The following is a 21873-nucleotide window of genomic DNA, read 5'->3' as shown; positions in this document are numbered from 1 at the left end:
AAACTAGTAATTATATAGAGTGATCACATAATAATTATAAATATAATGAATTATAAAATGGTTAGAATAAATTAAATTTCACTAATTGAGAAATTTGCGGTAAAACTGCTTTGATTCGATTAAAAACTTTCTACAACAGAATAGATATCCCGGTGACAATGATGTAATGAGGAGGCCACCAAAGACACAATATTAGTAATAATAAAGTACAATCTAATTGGAATAAAAGCCGATTTGGGAATGTTCTTCTTCGGTAACTTGAAGCAACTACACGATAAAAAATAATGGTCATTTATTTCATTCTTGTTACACAATGGGCAAAGAACCAGACCAGCTGCATGCATGTAATAATTTAGTTAAAAAAAAGCGTAGCTTTTTCCTCATCTGATTGTGCTATGGTAGTTAAATAAAGCACTTCAACCGTGCGATGATGTTGGGGAAACCCAAAAATTTTGCCTCAATAATAATGGATATTATGAAGCCGGAAGTATATATCAGGGGGAAAAATGTGTCACTACACTCACTAGTAAGCGAACATGGACCCGACTTCATCAATGATCGTGTGGCAGAAAGCTACAAGTAAAATATAAACATCTGCATCGATGCTTTTTTGACGAGTGTGATCCTGTACATGTGAACCCCGTTAAATCAGTTCCGACCCCATTAAGAGAAAAAAAAATGTATTGAATGTTAATTTGAGTTCAATTTGAATTCTAACATTGAATACGCGCTTCTGGTACTTCAGTGCCATCGCGTAAAATGAAGTTGATACATTAACTATGTAAAAAAAAAGAATTAACCTTGTTAGATACTGTCGCTGTGTACAGGAGTGGTGAAAAGTTCCAAGTCCACGTTTTCGTATGATTACATATGAGATAGCAGCCCGGGAATTCTCTTTAGACACCTCTTGCACATCTATTTTGAAATGTTTATCGCGCTAAGACCGGGACAGTAGAAAAAGATTTAAACGCGACAAGCTGTGACTTTCAAACATATTTATTCAGAAAGGTACACTAATAATACACACTGTTACAATCACATTATAATCTCACGTCAATCAAACACGTCTAACAAATGTAAAACTAGAAACCCCTACGTTTTCAAGAAAATACAACTAAAAAAAATTCACAGCATATATCCACGGAGTGAATGATGATGAATGGGGCGAAGCGTCCATCCGTCCGTCCATGAGTCTGTCCATGCGTCCATCCGTGCTTCCATCAATCCGTCCGTCCGTCCGTCCGTCTGTCTGTCTGTCTGTCTGTCTGTCTGTCTGTCTGTCTGTCTGTCTGTCTGTCCGTCCGTCCGTCCGTCCGTCCGCCCGCACGCCCGTCTGTCTGTCTGTCTGTCTGTCTGTCTGTCTGTCTGTCTGTCTGTCTGTCTGTCTGTCAACTATACGAAATCGTAAACTGTACGAAAACCACAAACGCCATCTAGTGATATTATTTCCAAGGACATATAAACACAACGCCATCTATTGTATAATAAGAGTGACGCTGCTGGGTACGTCGGAGAGACGAGGGATCTCTCTAAACCATAAGGAGTTTTGCCCCTAAAAACCCAACCAACTAGAGAAGTTGCTATCCTCTCAAGAATAATAAAAAATGAATAGCCGCCACGACCTCTCCTCTTCCCGACTTCGGCACCAACATCAGACGTCTTTTTATCAAGAAACTGAACAGCGAAATTGTTTGTGGCATGTTTTAAATGATTTCATAGGGCGAACTAACGCAATGAAGAGAAGAAAAGAAAGCTGGATAGCTTCGTGTAGCTTTGTATTTTAGGCTGTAGTGTTTCCATTCTTGCGGCCAAAATAAATAAATAAACAATAAATAAATAAATACGTCCCCACAAATGGCGACATGTGTTTAGAAAATATTTAAGGATTTCGCGTACTACGTACTTGCAACTATGGGAGAGCCGTGAGCCACTCCAATTTCTGACGTTATACTCAAATAACTAAGGTGTTTTGCTTCGTTTCAAGTACATGTTAATAGACCGGAACGAGATAAGTATTTATAGGGCTTACCGATGTCTCCCCCTGGGGTGGTCGAGTGGCTTGAGCGTTCCGCCATGAGACCGCTGTAGGGAGCCGGGTTAACAACGTGGCTCCAGGGGTAGCGCGCAATTGGAGGATGACGCACAAAAGCGCAAGAATTTCCAAGCCGGCCTCCAGAGTTGGGCTGTACATATTGCATATAGTGTTGCCACCTGGAGTATATAGCCTGTCAGGTGAAAAACCAGGCAAACCTCTCCAGATCCCCATTAGAATAATTCTCTCTTTGTCTTTCGTTGCAGCGTGTAAAGGAAATCGCGTATCTATGCGACGGCTCAAACGGTACACGCGCCGCAGTTTTGAGGTTCTTCCGACAAACGCAGAAGCAGCTCGTTAGCAGCACATACACCTTTTCCAGTATGGCTCTGACACGCCGAAAGAAAAGAAGATCGACAAATGCTGAAGTCATTTGGTTCAGGCAAGCCCCCAGCGTGCCTTATGGAGAAAAGAACACGCAATCAACGGCCGTTTCTTCCTAACTCCGTTTCTCTCTTCCTTTTCTCTTTTTTTAGCGCTTTGCGGGATGAAAAGAAGGAAAAACTAGAAGGACTAGAACAACTTTGCTGTTGCAGACTTAAACTACGGCGGCGTAATTTCGTAATGTTGTTGTAGAGACGGAAGCTGGCATGACTAAGGAGAGGTTTCAAAGGGATGGCAGTATTGCCGAAGATTTTTTCGCTGGTCGGAAATGAGGGGGCTACCCACGACAAGTGAGTTCAACACGGGGAGGGGGGGGGGGGGCAAGAAGATGGGTAATTCATGGCCGATTCCCGATGGTTGTTTGCGCCAGGCTACAAGGGACAACCAATCAACCGACCGACCAACCAACGAACCGACCGACCAATCAATCAATCAATCAATCAATCAATCAATCAATCATGGTATAACTGTCATTCAAGCGCATGAATAAACAGAAAGGAAGAGAGGACAAGCGCTTCTACCTATAGTTATCTATCTGTATCTACTTTTCTATAATTACTTAGCTACTATACTTGAAGTCAACCTTTGTGGCTTGGGGAGGTAATCTTTATGTCCAGAGATCAGGAATATGCATAGGCTCTTCAGTAGCGCTTGTCCACTGTTCCTTTCTTTTTATTCGTGCGCTTGAACGACAGTTATACCATGCATATCCAACTAGCCCAACTTTCGATTCTGTTGCAATCAATCACGCATTTTCTTCCCGCCTCCCCTCATACTCCCGCTAGTGGCGTCCCTGATTGGGATGAAGTAAAGAGGAGGGACTAATTTGTGTGCCTTAATTTTCAGAGAGATATAACGTTCGCGTAAAACTACTTCGTTACGTCAGTATAAGTTACTGCTCATGGTGGTTGCTTAGCTCTCGTGCGTCGCACACGGATGGTCGAGGTGAACGGATGAGGAAGGGGAAGAGGGGTGTATGTTCTGCAGCTCGCAAAGGAGCACGACTGATCAGCGCCACAAGGAAGGGACGGAAATACAAGAACAGTTCTGCGTTCGTTAGCATCTATGAACTACGAGTACGAGCTAGTGATTTATTGATTGCTTACTACTTTACCAATCAATCAGTCAATTTCAAATAGTATAGGGCTTGGAAATGCGAAAATGTCCAAGCATTAGGCTTGAGTTAGAGAATCTCAGTTAGATAAGATGAACCCGAATCCTATCTACTACGGCGTGCCTAACGAATCAGATCGCTCTTTGTGACGCGAAAAACCCCAACCTTATTTTTTTCGCGACCCGCAGGAAAGGGAAAGTAAATACGGACGCCCGGTATTTATTGACGCGAATATGATGCTTGATACTTCTCGACATCTTGCGAGGCCGTCTTCCAGAGCTGTATAGTTGGAACGGTCGTGATGAGAATGGACAATGTGACTGAATGTGGATGGAGAACACACACACACACGCACACACACGCACGCACACACACACACACACACACACACACACACACACACACACACACACACACACACACACACACACACACACACACACACACACACACACACACACACACACACACACACACACACACACACACACAAACACACACACACACACACACACACACACACACAAACACACACACACACACGCACGCACACACACGCACACCCATACATACATACATACATACATACATACATACATACATACATACATACATACATACATACATACATACATACATACATACATACATACATACATACATGCGTGAGCAGGCGATAACAAAACAAGAAAAGTGATAGACCAAAATACAGCACAGGGGTCCAAACCAAGGAGGGGGTCCGAACGCACATGTTTTTCTCCGCAATCACAACCAAATGCAGCGACACAAGGGACACAATTCGAGGGATTTCTTTTCCGTTTTGGACCGTAGCAGATGTGACATATACGCTGATCCACTTATCGTCAGTTGTTTTGTCTGCTTCACGGGATTCAATGATTTCGCTTTCACCGTGTTGAGAATAATCGTTTCGCCAAATATGAAAACACAGCCACATTCTCGTTCGTACACTTCGCGTGCTGCGCAGCAGCATTCAGCTCGTTAGCGCTTTGCATATCGAGCAATTTGCATAGGTGCTACCGTGGATTCGCTCCCACCAAACGGAACCGGAACTTTCGCTCTGATTCAATCGTCCCGAGCGTGACTTACTATGCGAAAGTTGGACGTCGAGCGACGGAAGCGATTCATATGCGCATACTACTGTCGGCACTTAGTAAATTTCGTACGCCGTCAACGGCGCGAAACAAAGTATAACGAGGTTCAGTTGTTTCGCGCTTATAAGCCCGCCATAGAATAATAAAAAAAATAAAGTAAGCACAATGCGGGGCAGCACGCGCCACATGCACGACTGATGTCGCGGTAAGTCGCTCGGTCACAAAGGCAAATTGTGGTGCAGACGAATTGCATCCGGCGTGCGCACCGGTTGCGAGAGTGCTGGAGCGATGCGGCCCTTGATCTACTTCGTGAGGTGAAAGTGGCACGCGTGAGCATGCATCCGTCTATCGCTCCGTAGCTCTCGTTATTCCCCCACTTATCCGCCCCCCTCTCTAACACCCTGTCTCCTTAATTACTTTTTTTTTCTTCTTCAATGCATATACTGTATGTTCACGGTGCGACATCCTATATAGTGCCATTATCGGCTATATACTCTGCAGGTTCTGTGTATGATCGGCTGAGTTTTACGACCACGCAGATAGTGTGCGCTGCTTATCGTCGTGTGCGTATACGAAAACAACTCATTTTATGCCTCATATTTATATCCTGTGAGGATGAAGAAGTAAACTAAAATAAAAACCTTTCTCGCGGGACGTGTACTGTGTGTGTTCTGCGCGTGTTATGTACTGTGAGCGTATATACCGATGTGGTTAGGTCAGGGTAAACGCTTCTGCTGCGAACGGAAGCTGCGCAGCATGCGAATGGTAGCACCGTGCGCGGCCTCACTCGAGGTCAGAAAAGCAGCGTTCGGAGGCTGTGCTTCTCCCATCAAGGCGCATGAATAGGTGGTGGAAGGAGCGTTCAGTGTCCGTGATTTTCTCGTTGAGAACTCTCTCACCGGTTTAACTAGAACAGGGAAATCGGTAATTGCGCATGAAAGCATCGCAGATGGGATTCAAGGTTTTAAACCCAAGACTGACCCATGAGAAACGCTCGCGAAATATAACGCAGTTATCGTGTGCCTTTCCTTGACCAGTGGAATCATTAGACCCGGGGAAACGTGGCAGTGCGAAAGGCGAGCACGATTTTCGTTTACTTGCCATATCAGAGCTGCACTCAGAATTCGCGTTATATTCTTCGCAATAATAAATGCGTCCACTTTTTCCTACCGTCTTCCTGGCGCAGATCTAACAACAATGGCTCTAGGCACATTTACAGGCACTTCAAATTCACGTACATGAAAGACCACGTCGGAGGCGGAGAGCTCAGTAACATTCAAGCAGGTAAACATAGAATGTGTTTTCTAGTTCTCGAAGAAAATGCCCATTACATCACGTCTTACCACGACATTGTTAAGCGCAATGATAATTTCTCGAATCGTGTATTAAACGTCCGCTTCTACCAGGTATCGGATATTAATGAAACGTTTACCTTAGATGGGGACGAAGCGGTACATTAGGGCCTTGACACGTGAAGGCAGATACCAAGCCCCTGCGATGAAAGTGAAGTCTGGTATGTTCTTCACCTTGGAGGTTAGCCTTCACCAAACTTTGAAGAAGCGTCAGACCCATTTTTCTCCTTGTAAGCTTGTACATTGAGCTCCACAGCAACAATTGCATACCGTGCACCGAGTTCTGGCGGTGGCTCATCGACCTCACCTATTCCTAGAAACTCCACCGATAGTTGCCTGGCTTCGGGGTTATGAACACACTTCCATGCCCCGAGATACCACCAACGCCTTTCGAAGATGCCGTGACTGAAGGTTCACCACACATGCAATGCATATGAGCACATCTGAAACAGCTCCGTCAGGAGTGAAATGAAGTCTGGGCTGACGCTTCCCGAAGGAACGCTCTCACTCGTCTCTGAGCACTCCCTAACGGAGTGGTGAGCTGCCACAGTGCGATAGCTTTACTCCCCGGGAGGAGTGCCTTCACGTTATCGTAAAAAGAGTGAGGAGCCATTTGCTCATTAATAAAGACGATAAACTTTCTTGGGAGCCTTCGACGCAAAAATTTTGGTCTGTCTGTCTGTACATTTGTCTGTTTGTCCACTTTTACCTGTACAGGGTACTAGAAACAACACCAGTCGATACGCAAAGCCCCCGACCTCATCCTCAGCACCCACTAATGTTGCTCAAGATTCAGCGTTCATATTTGTGCGATTTTCAATTAAAAAGCAATTATTGCGCATATCTGAGGCACTATAACAACACCTATATCTTCTGCATGTGCACCTTTTACTAGAAAAGACATACGTATGTAATTTTAAGGACCGTAGCGTTTATCACGTGCGCTTATCATGCAACGCTTGCATGAAAAGGCGAGTGTTTCCAACGCTTTGCTAAGACGACACGGGGGTGGCACCCACTCGTCGCCTTGCGTTCTACACCTTATCACCTCTGAGGCGGGCGCGCAAGCCCGTCTCAGAGCAGCGGGTTTCGTTTTCCAAGAAAACTTCCAGATAGCGCTCCTGTCTCACCCGTGACGTGACTTGATGCGCTTGTCGCCTCCGCTGCACGCTCGATGCACTCTAACGCAGCGCCTCCAGAATACCATACACCGATTTTCTTGAGCAGAACATCAAATAAATGTTTTGTTCACTCTCCACACGCAAGACTATCATCTTTCGACAACATTTGCAGATTAACATGCAGATACGGGGCCATTTGTTTACAGAGAGTCCTTGTCCTCCGGAAAAATGAGTACCATAGCGGACGAGTGAATACTCTTCCAAATTGTTTTCTGGAAACTCCTTTAGTCCTAACTGTGTATAGCGAAGGAATGCAGCAGTTAGCATCCCCTTTCCTTCATCCAGCAGCTCTAAGAAGCCTCCTACGGAGACGCCACTAGTGCTCTGGAACGCCACCGTCGCAGAACGTTCAATACCACTGTGAACCACTTGGAATAGTCTCTCATGAAGAATTGAATAGAAGAGCTCCTTGATATTGATACGTGTATGGAACTGTCGCCCCGACACAGCTGAATTGGCACCAAATGAAGAAGACGACAATGTGGTTGTTGTGGGTTGGACTCTCGAGCTTCTCCCGTTGGCCTGCACGACTGTGTGCTCTTTAAGCTGTTAGCAAGACCAGCTCTCGGTGAATAAATCTTCCCCGTAACAATATCAATCTGAAACTGCGAGTTCACAACTGGTAGGTTGTCTTGGAGCCGCTGTACTAGTCGGTCTCAGCCCGTGTTCTTGTAAAAGTCCTCATGTACTAGCCCTTCGAGCTGCTTCTGCAAATATGCTTGCTGACAGTGGCTTGCCATGTTCCACGCTCCGTGACAATGGCTCTGAATGGACAATCTATATTATTGCTCTGCGCACCAAAGAACACGGTGACAGCTTGAGCCTTATTGTTCCTTACATTTTTCTTCATCCAGTAAAGCTTCAAATGAATTAGCAGTGCCTTGCACTTTGCTCTTGTAGCAATTACATATGAGATCCGAAATTTCTTCGTTACAGCAGCAAAGGGCCTTGTCGTTGAAAAGCCCCTGGACGTCACTACAATACTTCCCTCCTTAAAAGCCAAAATTAATGTGTTGACAGTGTCCCTGAGGTATACTGTTATTCCTGCCATGATGCGGTTTCCGTTTTTTTTTTCTTATAGTTGTTACGCATGGTCTTAAATTCCTGACGGCAACGTTCCCTCTTTCGGATTGCACTTTGTCTACGATGCTCTGCATAGTTGTCAAAAGCTCGTGCTTGTTAATAGAAGCTCCAACATTGTACTTCGGTACCCTCAAAACATTCTGAACTCCTGGAGTCACCCAGATGAATTCCTGGAACTTTACCAACCTGCTGTTTGGGTGGCCATTGCAAGTATGGAGCTTCCCGTGAATAAACTTGTGGGAACACTGGCGCTAACCTTTATGGGAGCTGCAACGCACGGCGCCTCAGCCAGCATGGGAATGATGGGTAGTACACATATATGTCTAATCGAGTCATCCATTGGCAGAATCAGGACATTTCCGGTAATACTTCCTTCTGCTTTATGCGGAGCAAGTCTATTGGTATCATCCGTTGGCATATTAGGCGCACTTCCGGTTATACTTTCTTCTGCTCCATCTGGAGCAAGTCTGTTCCATTGGCAGACTGAGAGTGCTCCCTATATATTCTATTGGCAGATTTGGAGCAGCTACATCGCGAGATCCACTCCACGGAACTTTTTCTGCTCCGTGAAAATCGGCGGATTTGACCGGAAGTCGCAAGCACCCCGTGCCTTAAAACAGTGTGAACTTTGGGAGCGCCAACAGACGCCGGTCGCGTCAGTTGCGCCTTCCATTAGAGCTCACGTTTTGCTAGCGTAGCGTCGTTGTTCCCAGCGTGCCCACACAAGTAAGAAGAGAGACGCGCACATCTCGTTTCATTCTGACCCTGCAATTGGCTCCAGAGGGAGCGCGTGTGCTCCATTGGTAGATTCCCTTCTGTTGCCCTCCGCCAGAGGGGAGTGTTCCAGCGCAGAGTTCGTAGGTCACTCCGAATCCACCAATGGGTGGCGCCATAAGCTTCGTTCCTTCAACTCCGCTTGGCTCCGCGTGACCTGAATACTCTTTGCCTTGAGACGAAGTTCAGCAAACGTTCCGCGGTTACGCTTCACCAGCTTGACTTCGTCAGGCTCATCTAATTTGTATCGGCTCACGAAGTTGACGCTTTTTTGTTTTATTTAAAACGTGTTCGAAACCAAACAAAAACTGAGCAATACACAAGGCCACAAGTGCGTTCGAACCAACCAGCACGAAGACAAGGCAAATCTGTGTACTACCTATCATTTACAGTGGCTGAACGATCACAGCGCCAGAGTGACCTGTTGTTGACGTTAGGAAACTTAATGTTTGCAATCCTTATTTTTCTTTACAAAAAATACTGTCGCTGGTTGACTGCATGTGCCAGGCCCTGACAGTCCTTGAGTGCCCTGTGGCACTTCAACCATTCCAGTTGAAGCACAGGAAACGCAGCCACTTTTCAGAAGTCAAACGCGTCTCTAGTACTCACTTCTGACGATTTTCATCATTCTTTTCCATTGCCCTTGGGAACAAATCACCTGAAAGCCACCTCCCACTTGGCGAGCGCACACCATTATTCAAGGCGTGAGCACGTTTCATGAGCAATGGCTCCTCCTTTGCCGGCTATCCTTTGCTAGATTTTTAGGGGCGAAACTCCTTATAGTGGCACCCGTTCGTCCCTCGTAGCCTTTGTAGTATGTAACAAGTATAACATTTTCACCTCCAAGGTGGTACCGGTGAGAGATTTCTTCTGTGCGTTGTTGAACAATAAAAAATAGTGCTCAATGTACACGCCAATGGCTGCTAATGCGGAATGAGAGACAGGAGCATTCGGCGTTTAGTTAACGCGCACGTTGCGATCCTCATTAGCATCATTGGCATGTATATTGAGCACTATCTGACAAGAAAGGGTTGTTACGTTATGCTCGCTGGGTGTAACCTCATTAGTTTTAGAAATTTTTAGTGAGCGTTGAGCCGCAGTGCCATGAATACAATGAACTAGTAAGTACCGTGAATGAACTCGAGGTGGTTAAATGTGGGAAGTAGATACGAAGCGCAAGTCGTAAGAAAGTAAAAACTGAATTCTCCTGTATCTCATTTCCCATTAGCAGCCATCGGCATGTATATTGAGCACTATTTGACAGGAAAAGGTTGCTACGTTATACTCGCTGGGCGTAACCTCCTTGGTTTTAGAAAGGTTTAGCGAGCGTTGGGCCGCAGTGCCATGAATACAGTGAACTACGTAGTATATACCATGAACTCGAGGTCGTTAAAGGTGGGAAGTAGACCCGAAGCGCAAGCCGTAAGAAAGTGTGCGTGTGCCACCTCTCGTTTAGTCCTTGGAATGTCCGCTGGATGGCGGTGCTTCTATATGGGGAATGTATGATGAAAATATGCGAGATGGTGGTACTTGGAGTGTTGAATAGATGGACGAACGGACACACAGACAGATGCATGAATGGACGCATGAACGGACGCAGGGGTGGATGCATGGGCGAACAAAGGGACGGACGCACGAATGGACGCACGCACGGAAGGGCGGATGGACGCATGGACGGTCACACAGACGGACGCATGGACGGACGGAAGCAAGAATGAATGGACGGACGAATGCTTCGCGCCACTCTCCATCATTCACTCCGTGGATATGCTGGCAATTTTTTTTACCTTGGTTCATGTTAACTTATGATTTCGTTTGATATCAGCCTAAAAATTACATAACACTGGGCGGACGCATGCAATTCCTGCGGGTGTGCGTCTGTTTTAGTGAAAACTACGGCTTCGAATTCGCCGGATATATTTTTGCGTGTGTTTCGAGGTTTAGTCTGATGCGAGCCTTATACTAGTCAGCAAAGGCTGTTTTAGGAGACAGCACCTTTTAAGAGAATTTCATTTCCGGATATATCTTACACAGCTTTTGTGCACACAGAAAAATGGGCAACAGAAAGAAGTTTATTGACTTCCAACCAATGATAAAGTACATGACAAAAACATCGAGCTTCACGACTACAAAGGGTGCATGTACAATCAGGAAAGCACCACTACCGAGGTACAATGTATGTGCGGGAATGTACCCCTCTATTTACTGTAGAGCGCGTGGTGCTCCAGCAGGCTTAATCACGCGCGGCGATAGGTCTTCTCACCACGTGGTTGGTGCAAGTAGCGACTTAGCGCTGTACAATTCTAGGTTTTATTTCTTTTTTCGGCTGAAACAATGCTGCTTTCGAACACGGTAAGTACATGCCCGGAAGTGTGAAAGAGGCCTTGAGGCTGGGGGGCGCAGGGGGGGGGGGTACAAGGGAGGGGGGTCCCTTGTCTCCCCCCAAATAAGGGATCAGCAACAATCTGCGCGTAAAAACTCCCTGAAGGCGCCAATCAATGAAGAAGGCGCTATACAAAAATTAACTCAAGTGTCGACCAGGAAACTTTGCCCGAATCGATTACGAAAAACAACGACAATGGGGTGATGAAATGAAAATAGTGATATATATATATATATATATATATATATATATATATATATATATATATATATATATATATATATATATATATATATATATATATATATATATATATACAAGTCCCCTTCTGCATGTGCTAGGTAGCAGAAGGGGGGTCACCAGGGAGTGATTGGGGCGGCTAGCTTGCCATTCCTCAGAAAAAAAGAATTTTGAAAAAAAAAAGAAAATGCTGAGTTACCTAAGACACTGTGCATCGAGCCAGCTGAGATTGGGTACACTTAAATTAAACCACCTTGAAAAGCGCCCATGGAAGGTCTGGTAACAGCGAAGTGTTCAGCGCTGCCTTACAAAACAACTTTACTTGCTCTTCACACTAACTATACCGCACAAAAACAAACTAAATTTTGAATTTGTCCTTCAAGCAAACACCTAAAGAAGAAATATGCCTGAAACGGGAGCGCTTTTATTTGTGGTTAAAATTTGTCAGCAAGATAGAGGGCAGGTCTACCAAAAGAAGCACCGACAGGTTTCGCCACCGCCGCTCCACGAAAACACGTGTGTTTTCATCCGTGATAGTGCTACGAAAGCTCGAATGAATGAATAAAAAAATTTAAACATAATTTTTTTTTGCGATGTTAAGTTACGCGCCGGCCACGCGTTTGGTGGCCGGCGCGCCTCACACACGCCCAAACAAAATGAGCGCGCAGGTGAGAGCGAAATGTGTGTTTGGGGGCGAAGGTCCTTATAGGGTGTGAGTCGTTCCCTCATCTGTAGTAGTAGTAGTAATAGCAGCAGTAGTAGTAGTAGTAGTAATAGTAGTAGTAGTAGTAGTATGTAGCCACTTCTAGTTAGTTCTATATAGTGTTGTGCATATATGTATGTCCTTGGAAACATCACTAGATGGCATTAGTGGTTTCTGTATAGTTGATTTCATGTAATTGACAGACGGACGAACAGATAAACAGACGGACGGAGGGACAGACAGACAGACAGACAGACAGACAGACAGACGAACGGACGGACGGACGGACGGACGGACGGACGGACGGACGCTTCGCCCCATTAATCATCATTCAATCTGTGGATATGCTGTGAATTTTTTGATTGGGCCAACTCCCATGTCGAATGATGAGCAATGAAATTCCTGTATCAGCCTATAGTACCATCTTGATATGACACACACGTGCTATAACAGCCTGTTCCGGTCTCTGTGGGCGTAATACACCTTTCCTATGTCCGCCTCTCTAATTGAGCGGCGAGCACAAAGCCCCGAAAGTGCAAAGCGAAAGCGAGCGGGGAGAGACAGAAGGGCACTGCACAGAGGGATTAGACCGGGACAGCGTGTGACAATGATTAGTGGAACGAACAATCGACGGGAGGAAACAGTCACGTTTCGCCGAGGTTGCACCGTGCGTCAGAGACAGACAGAGTCAGAGCGGCCGTGTCCCAATTGTGTTCCAATCGCTCGGCGGGGGTTCCCATATCCTACGCTGCCTTCTTGCTGGGCCGACGTCGAGGGTTCGCAAGGCCAGAGGCGCGGATTCCGGGCCGCGTTGCGACGGCGCGCTGTCGCGCGACGCGGTTTTCGCCGCTCACTTTGCCGCCGCAACGCCATCGGCAGCTCCGGCCGGGCTGTCGAGTTCGTTGATTTCTTTCCCACAGCAAAACAAAGGAGCTACGCGACTTCGGTTCCAGCGGCTGCTGCTGCTGCTGCCGTCATTGCTGCCACCGACGCTAGGAAATAGTTTGGTGAAAGCGATGACCGACGACGGTGCGTGGGGTGCGATTTTTCTCAGGCTGCTCGTCTTCTGTTCCGCGATCACCAGAGGTGAGACCTTCTCTTCGTTGCGTGCTATAATAATAATAATAATAATAATAATAATAATAATAATAATAATAATAATAATAATAATAATAATAATAATAATAATAATAATAATAATAATAATAATAATAATAATAATAATAATAATAATAATAATACCAGGAGGGATGAAATCCTCGTGACGGTAAACCTATTTTCATGGGGTTACAATAACTTGTTTCACATGCTAATATGAAAGCATGGTACCAATAATCGATAACAAACGGCTACCTGCTTTGAATGGTTGCCTCAGCTCATAAAACTATTATTAATAATAACCGAGTTGGACGTCCCAAAACCACGCGTATGATTGAAAGACGCCGTAAAGGAGGGCTCTGAAAATTCCGACCCTTCCGACAACGCACAGCACCGGGGCCTCTAATGTAGCATTTCGCCTCCTTGAAAATGCGACCGTTGCGACCGTGAGATCCAAAACGCGGCCTTCACGTCAGCAGCCAGGAACCATAGTTCCTGATCCACTGCGGCGAACAGTTATGTTAAGACTTCAAGGGGCACTAAAATGAAAATCAATATCTCATGTACTCGTAAACTTTTTTTTTCGTAATACAAAAAATAAAGAAAAAAAAAACACTTTCGCCGCAAAAAGACGCTTGTAAGCGAAAAAACGCGCAGAACGGAAATGCGAGCGGTGATGCCACCTTAAAATTCACGCACCAAACGCCATAATGCTATAAAATTTACCGGGGTTGGCTAGGTCTTACGTATGTAGTTCCAAATCGATGAAAATGAGGTGCATTGTACTCGGACATGGCCATAGACTTGACATACTAAGTGTCAGACAATTTCACTGAGTCAGTACGGTCGAAATTGGATTAAAATATTTTTAGATCCATGAAGCAACCTGGGACGATTTCCCCACAAAATTTAAAAATGAAACATTGACCTATACATTTTCTTCTCCATTAAGAAATCTGTGGTGGTAAAAATTAGCGGAAAGAGAGCTTTCTCAATACCATTGCTTCTTCTAAATCGATTCCTCGTCTCGCTTTAGTTTCCTATAACTTGTAACTTTGGTGAAGACGACATTCCCTTCGCATTACTGTGAATAATTGTTAATATTAGCGGGAGCTTTACAAGCCGAAATCACGATATGATTATGGTGGTTATTATGAGACCCGCTGAGACTCCAGCGAGGAGCAGTTGAGGTGGGCAGTCTCGCATACTCCTCGAGAAAAAAAGAGGGCAGGTGGGTACTATTTTCACACCTTCACACTAATTTGATGGCAATTATTGCTAGAATTCTTTACTTATATATTCCTGAGACGACTGATTCATCCATTTTCCTTCATCTAAACTTTAAGTTTTTTCCTTATATTAACCACTGGTAAAAAATGGTCATTCCCTCGTAGTGGGTATACGAGTCACCTGAAAAGAATGAAGCAAGCAAGCAAGCCTTGACCATATAAAAGAATTAAGCTTTTAATTGCGTGATTTTTAATCATGCAAAAAAATAATTCCAACGAACACAAGAGCATTGTTTAACCATGCTGATTCTTATTCAAGGTAATGAATAATTGTCTTATCTGCACGAGTGACAAGCAAATATTGCCCTCCTTTCATTCTGACTAGGGTGTCTTTTCTTTTTTCTTTCTTTTTTCTGGTGGGTGGTTTCGATATTAAAAAAAAAAAACTTACTTAATTAAGTCATCGATTCTTGGCCAATCCCCCGGAGTGGGTACGAGCCATGTCTGTGGATTCATCATCATCTTTATATAGAAGATATCACAGGTCTCCCTACAGCGTGGGAAGCGCCTATACGAGTTAGGATCGTAAGGGTATATAGTTGCTGTAGGACAGAGTAGAGATATGTCACGCAGTACACCAGGCCCTACTGTTTCGCCTCCACCAGAATGCGACCGCCGCAGCCGGGATCGAGTCTACGACTTCTAAGACGAGAACCTTACATGTCTTATGGAACGGGAAGTTTCACCGTCGGCGGCGACCGTCCCGAGGCGTCGGAGATGACTGACGCGAAAACTCATGCATCCCCTGGTGGCGGCGTAAGCATATGACATCGCCACGTGTCACAGAACGCAGAACTTTGTTAAGTCATCAAGACATCACAAATTATGGCTTGACCTTACGTGACGTAACGCCACACGATGGCTGCTATAGCGCTCTCCTTATAGGCGGTGAACACCACCGGAGAACACGCTACCTTACGAGAAGAAAATGGGGACGGCGAATTGGTATGGTGACACGTGAAGGCGCAGCTTCTGTTCCCTGCTCCCTTATACATCTATTGAGAAAAAAAAAAGCTAGAATTTGCCTTCGAAAAAGTCTTCTTAGGTGAATGCACAAGGGACCCTGAGAGCTTTTGGGCCCAGCAGCCGAGCCCCGTAACCACAGTACTGCCATGGTGGACGATTTCTGTTGGTTCCGAGAATAAAAACGAAAATGACATTATGTCAGAATAGCGATAGTTGTTATTTTAAATCTCGAATGTATTGCTTGGAGCGTAGTGTAAGGAGTAATAACACAAAAAGAGCACCTGCGTGCAAATAATAGAATAAATCCTATCAGTATTATAGGCACGCCGTAGTGTCTGACTCCGTAACTACTTGTGACTCCCTGGGATTGCTTAATGTGCACTTATAAAACGAAGTAAATGGGCGCTTTTGCATTTCGACCCCGACAAAACACTGCCACTTTGGCCAGTGATCGAATTTTGGACCTCTTTAATAGTAGCAGGATTCCATATGAGCTCAGTCGGTGGTCGGAAACCTGCGGCCCCCGAGGCAGTGCACATGTTATGCGGCCCCCAGCATGACGTCACCTCCCCTCTTCTTCCCATATCACTTCCTATCTAAAGGTCGACATAGCAGTTTTGCCCTAAATTTGGATTTTCACTAGTAACCTTCGTCTGATCGTACCCTAATATGCTAGCTAAAAACGAACAAATACTAATCCAAGTTTGCAGAATCCTGGTTCATGGTTTCCTCAGTGGTTAATTTGCGACAAGTTGGCTATTTTTCTACCCGTTTAGCGACGAAGATTTCCAGTTGGCGCCATGGCTATCTACTGGCTACTTTTAAATTTCCAGTTCTACTTATTCAAACTGGTTTCATTTATTCATCAATAGTGAAGACTCAGTTCATAATACCACTCCTGTTCTACCTCACTACCGATTTGGCGATAATAATAAATGACATGGCTACTTTGGTTACATTTGGTTTGAGTTTCGGCACCTTTTAAGTTGCACCAACTAGAAACCTTGCCCATGTTCTGCTCCTAATTTGCCGCGTAGCCCACCGCTGGGTCACCTCCATGCAACATATGGCCCTCCACCTCAAAAGGTCGTCGACTCCTGCGCTGTAATCATACAGCGACATTTCATCATACTGTGACATTCGTCCATTGTCCGTAAAAAAAAGACGAAGATGATTCAGAAAATGAAGTGCGTTTAGATAAAAAAAGAACTTGGAGGACGTTTGCTTGATATGTGAGGTTTAACGTGCCAAAACCACCATATATGAATATGAGAGGCGCCGTAATGGAGGGCTCCGGAAATTTCGGCCACCTGGGGTTCTTTAACGTGCACCCAAATCTGATCACCCGGGCCTGCAGCATTTTCGCCTACATCGAAAATGCAGCCGCAGTAGTCAGGATTCGATCCCGCAACCTGCGGGTCAGCAGCCGAGTATACCCTTAACCACTAGACCACCGCGACGGCGCTTCGAAGATGGTTGAGCTGACGCTATGATGAATAGGAGACGTGGCCTGGCTCATACTCCATGTTTATTCTAAAGCACCTATTCTTCCTCTGCCTCTACCAACCATCGTTTCATACGTCACACACACACACACACACACACACACACACACACACACACACACACACACACACACACACACACACACACACACACACACACACACACACACACACACACACACACACACACACACACACACACACATATATATATATATATTGTAACGAGGAGAAATAAGACAAAGAGACAACGCCTTTGCTGCAGGCCGGCTGTTCTTTATCTGCCTCCTCTTCCTCGTCTTCCTTCTCTTCCAGGTATGCGCCGAGCACGATCGCCGCTTTGTCATCATTACACTCGGCCACGCTGCAGCTGGTCTACTCCTGTAAGAAAAACACAAACCAATGTCACGTTTGCCGCCGTATGCAGTTCTTCATCCGCGACACATGCACCGTAAAGTTATTCCGTTTTCTCTTGTCTCTGCGCGTATCAGAAGCTGTGGATCGTACTCGCCAAGTGTTATCTCCCAAGCGCTCAGAAATAATGTAAGGGCCGTCGTACTTTGGGTGCAGTTTGTTTGAAGACGATGGCGCACCTCGCTGTAGCCACACCTCATCACCTACACTGTATTTCGGCGCGGGACGGTGGCGTCGGTCGTAGTATCGCTTTTGTGCCTGTTGAGCATGCACAATCCTCCTACGCGCCTCCACACGGATATCGCGACAAAGTGTCTGGCGTGCAGCGGAACGCCCTACTTTAACGGGAGTGTCCAAACCGAACGTAGCATTCAGTTGCGGGAGCTGACCATAGACAATCTCGTAGGGGCAAATTCCTGTGGAGCTGTGTGCCGCCGTGTTCACTGCGTACGCAGCTGCTTGGAGATGATCATCCCAGTCGGCCTCACCTCGTTTGTGATTCTTACAGTACGGTGCGAGTCTAGCCTGGATAGTCTGGTTCGACCTTTCGGTCAGTCCGTTCGCCTGTGGATGGTATGCCGACGCGAAGTGATGGTCCACTCCAGCTTGTTGTAGGTAAGTGCGGAGCTCGCGACTGCGAAAGGTGGTCGACCGGTCTGAGATCAACTTGTTAGGAAGACCGTGTCGCCATTCGAAGCGATCTTTCAGGAATCGGATGACATGGCTAGCAGCAAGCGAAGGCACGGCCGCGACCTCTACGAACTTGGACAAGTAGTCCACAGCGAGTATAATGTAACGATTGCCCGCTGTCGTCATTGGAAGAGGCCCGATGTGATCTATGCCCAACGTGTGGAAAATTGTCTCTGGAGGCTTGATCGGCGTAAGAAGTCCATGTCGAGCTCCAGGACGTCGTTTGTGTTGCTGACAAATCTCGCAACTGGCAACGTATGAACGCACGCTTTTATCCATTTTCGGCCACCAAAAACGTTCTTGTGCCTTGCGTAAGGTGGCTCTGTAGCCAACATGGCCTCCCTCGGGAGTGTCATGGATGGCGCGTAGTACGCTCGATCTTAAGGTGTCAGGAATGACCAGGAGATGACACTCGGTGCTTTTATCGGCCCAGTGACGCCGATACAGCGTTCCATTACGTAAGACAAACTTGGCATTGCGTCCCGCATCGCCAATGGAGTCTATAACGGATGCGAGTCTTCCATCGGCTTGCTGAGCCTTGGTCACGTCCTGTTGCGAAAACAGGATCCAGGTTTCTCGATTTCGTGTGGAGAATTCCTCGATCGGATTTCGCGATAAAGCGTCCGCAAGCTGATTTTGTGCTCCAGCACGGTGACGGATGTCGTACGTATAGTCTTGGAGCCGAACAATCCATCGGGCAAACTTGTGCTTGAGGTGCTGCTTCTGGAACATCCACGCAATCGCGGAGTTGTCTGTTACTACCGTGAAGTGTCGGCCAAACAAGTAGTGGCGGAACTTTTCATCCACACTCCATACTACAGCCAAACACTCCAGTTCATTCGAATGATAATGCCGTTCTGCGTCCGATAGTTTACGACTGGCGTAGCAGATGACGTGCCCACGCCCACTCGAGTCACGTTGAAGTAAAACCGCCCCCAGGCCAATCTGACTCGCATCAGTATGGACTTCTGTCATCCAATCTTCATTAAAGTGGCAGAGCACCGGGCTATGTGTAAGCTGGTGTTTGAGGGTTTGGAAGGCGTTATCCTGCAAAGGACCCCACTGAAATTGGGCGTTTTTCTTCAGTAAGTCCGTGAGTGGAGCAGCAGTTGACGCAAAGCTCGGTACAAACTTGCGCAAGTATGACGCCATTCCTAGGAATACCTGGAGCTGTTTTATAGATGTTGGTGCAGGGTATTTGGCAACGGCGTCTATGCGTTCAGGCAAGGGTCGTACGCCATTATGAGATATCTGATAACCAAGATAAGATATTGTCGTCAACCCAAACTGGCACTTCTCGCGGTTAAGTCGAAAGCCGGTGTTGTGTAGCCTCTGCAGAACCGTGTCGAGATTTTGTAGATGTTGTTTTTCTGTTTCCCCGATGACTAGAACGTCATCGAGGTACACGACGCAGGCACGGTCTATCAGTGTGCCTAACACTGTGTTCATGGCACGCTGAAAGGTGCTTGGAGCAGTTCGCAGACCGAACGGCATCCGATTAAACTCGTACAAGCCAGATGGTGTTCGGAAGGCCGTCTTAAACTTATCTTCTTCAGCCACGTTGATCTGCCAATACCCTGCTTTTAAATCTAGCGACGAAAAGAACCTCGCTTTTCGTACGGCGTCAATAGCGTCGTCAATGCGTGGCAGCGGGTACGAGTCTGGTATGGTGTGCTTGTTCAGCTCTCGGTAGTCAACACAGAATCGGAGATTGCCGTCCTTTTTACGGACTAGGACAACAGGTGCTGCCCACGGGCTAGAAGATGGCCTGATTATGCTTGCGGCAAGCATTTCTTGCACCTGCTGGTCAATTAATATCCGCTCTCGTTCGGCATATCTACGTAACGGTATGGACACCGGCGGATGATTGTCGGTAGTAATATGGTGCACTAGCACGCTAGTTCCGGGAAGCTGAGTAGTAGTATCAGCGAAGAGCGATGCGTGCCTCTCGAGTATTGCGGGAAGTGTAAGTGGCGTCGTCAGCTCACCTTGGGATTGCGCCGGAGGCACACTTGGAGCCACAGGATGGAGGTTGACGGTACTTCCTTCCACCGTGAGGCGCACTTCCCCGGAGAGCAGGTAGTCGGCCCCTAAAACCATGTCTGTGGGCAGGTCGTCGAAGACGGGCACCGAGGACAAAAACTTGCTGCCGGCCTCGGTGTTGAGTTGCAGGTTTAGGGCACCGACCGGTAGTACGTCGCCACCGAGACCCCGCAGTGGTGGCTCAGTCCAAGGCTGGAGAGGTTCGGAGGCGTGGCGGCGAAGCAACGCCGTACGTTGAGCTCCGGTATCAACGAGAGCTGTCAGTTCTCCGATGCCGTCGACGCGGACCTTGAGGGTTGGAAGTGGGCGTGATTGATATTGCATCGCTTGAGGTTGGCTTTGTGGGCAGCTTTTATACCCATGCCCGATGCGGCCACACGTATAGCATCCGCGTCTCGGTGAAGCTGACTCCTTTGGGCCAACTGCAGCCGCCCGGCGATGAGACGTGTCCTGCAACTCCATTGCTTGGCGTACGAAAGTGGAGATGTGGACTGGGTGGTTGTAGGCGGACAAGACGGCTGCGTGCGTCGAGTCATGGATCCCGTCGATGATGTACTGCCTGGCTGCGGAGGAGGTCCACTGTATATCGCAAGCTTGTAAAAGGTCCAGCTTGTCGTAGATGTAAGTCGCGACGTCCTCGGTTGCACCTTGCCGGCGTGACCGCATGGTCATGAAACGGTCGTCGTAAGCGCTCGGAAGCGGCGCAAACGCGGATATCAGGGCCGCGCTCCATGTTTGCCATGTAGCGTATGTACTGCCTTGGAAACGATGCCACGCTTGGGCAGATCCTCGCAAACGTCCTTCAGCGACCGACTTCTTAATCGTGTCGCTCCACGAGTATTTAAGGGCAACCGAGTTTATCACGCTTACCCAGTTGGTAGGGTCATCCTTGAATCCATGAAAATATGGAATTTCGTTCTCGTTGAACGATCCAAAAGAGGCGCAGCCAAACCCGGATGTCTTGAGCTCTTGGGCGAACAGAGAGAAGCCTCGAGAAATGGCCTCGCTGCAGTCATGATGCGGTGCCGCCGTGGAGGCTTGGACGCCGTCCGTGATCGGTGGGGAGTTCGAGAGCACTCGTCCACTTCGAAGTGTAGTGGACGCAGGGATATCGGGGTCAGTAGTTCGCGACTGCGCCATTGTAACGAGGAGAAATAAGACAAAGAGACAACGCCTTTGCTGCAGGCCGGCTGTTCTTTATCTGCCTCCTCTTCCTCGTCTTCCTTCTCTTCCAGGTATGCGCCGAGCACGATCGCCGCTTTGTCATCATTACAATATATATATATATATATATATATATATATATATATATATATATATATATATATATATATATCGTAATGGGGCCTCGTGCGCATCATCTTCTCAAATATTAGCATGCTATGGTTCTCGGTGTATGCCTCAACCACGCCGCAAGGAAACGAGCAGCGACTGTGCACCCAACATCAAC

The 21873-nt window shown here is 46.7% G+C and overlaps 2 protein-coding genes across 3 annotated transcripts in view; one reads left to right on the top strand and one right to left on the bottom strand.

Annotated features, from left to right (window-relative positions):
* Nucleotides 1-13051: 13051 nt before the first annotated feature.
* LOC119174083 (uncharacterized) overlaps nt 13052-21873 on the top strand; it is a 49498-nt gene continuing 40676 nt past the window's right edge. The window contains exon 1 of one of the 2 annotated variants that reach the window (XM_075889663.1): nt 13052-13504. In XM_075889663.1, the coding sequence (XP_075745778.1) occupies nt 13435-13504 (70 nt within the window). In that variant the 5' untranslated portion in view covers nt 13052-13434. The remainder of the gene's footprint in view (nt 13505-21873) is intronic. The other variant, XM_075889662.1, reaches the window with a different exon arrangement.
* On the bottom strand, nt 17484-21684 carry LOC142803761 (uncharacterized). The gene is made up of 2 exons (XM_075889661.1): nt 20369-21684; nt 17484-17657 (listed from the first exon to the last, which is right to left on the bottom strand). Exons 1-2 carry the CDS (start codon nt 21561-21563, stop codon nt 17626-17628), a joined length of 1227 nt encoding a protein of 408 aa, XP_075745776.1. The 5' UTR covers nt 21564-21684; the 3' UTR covers nt 17484-17625.

Source organism: Rhipicephalus microplus, chromosome 3 (genome assembly GCF_043290135.1).
Source record: "Rhipicephalus microplus isolate Deutch F79 chromosome 3, USDA_Rmic, whole genome shotgun sequence".
NCBI lineage: Eukaryota > Metazoa > Arthropoda > Arachnida > Ixodida > Ixodidae > Rhipicephalus > Rhipicephalus microplus.
This window is presented reverse-complemented; position numbering and strand designations above follow the sequence as displayed.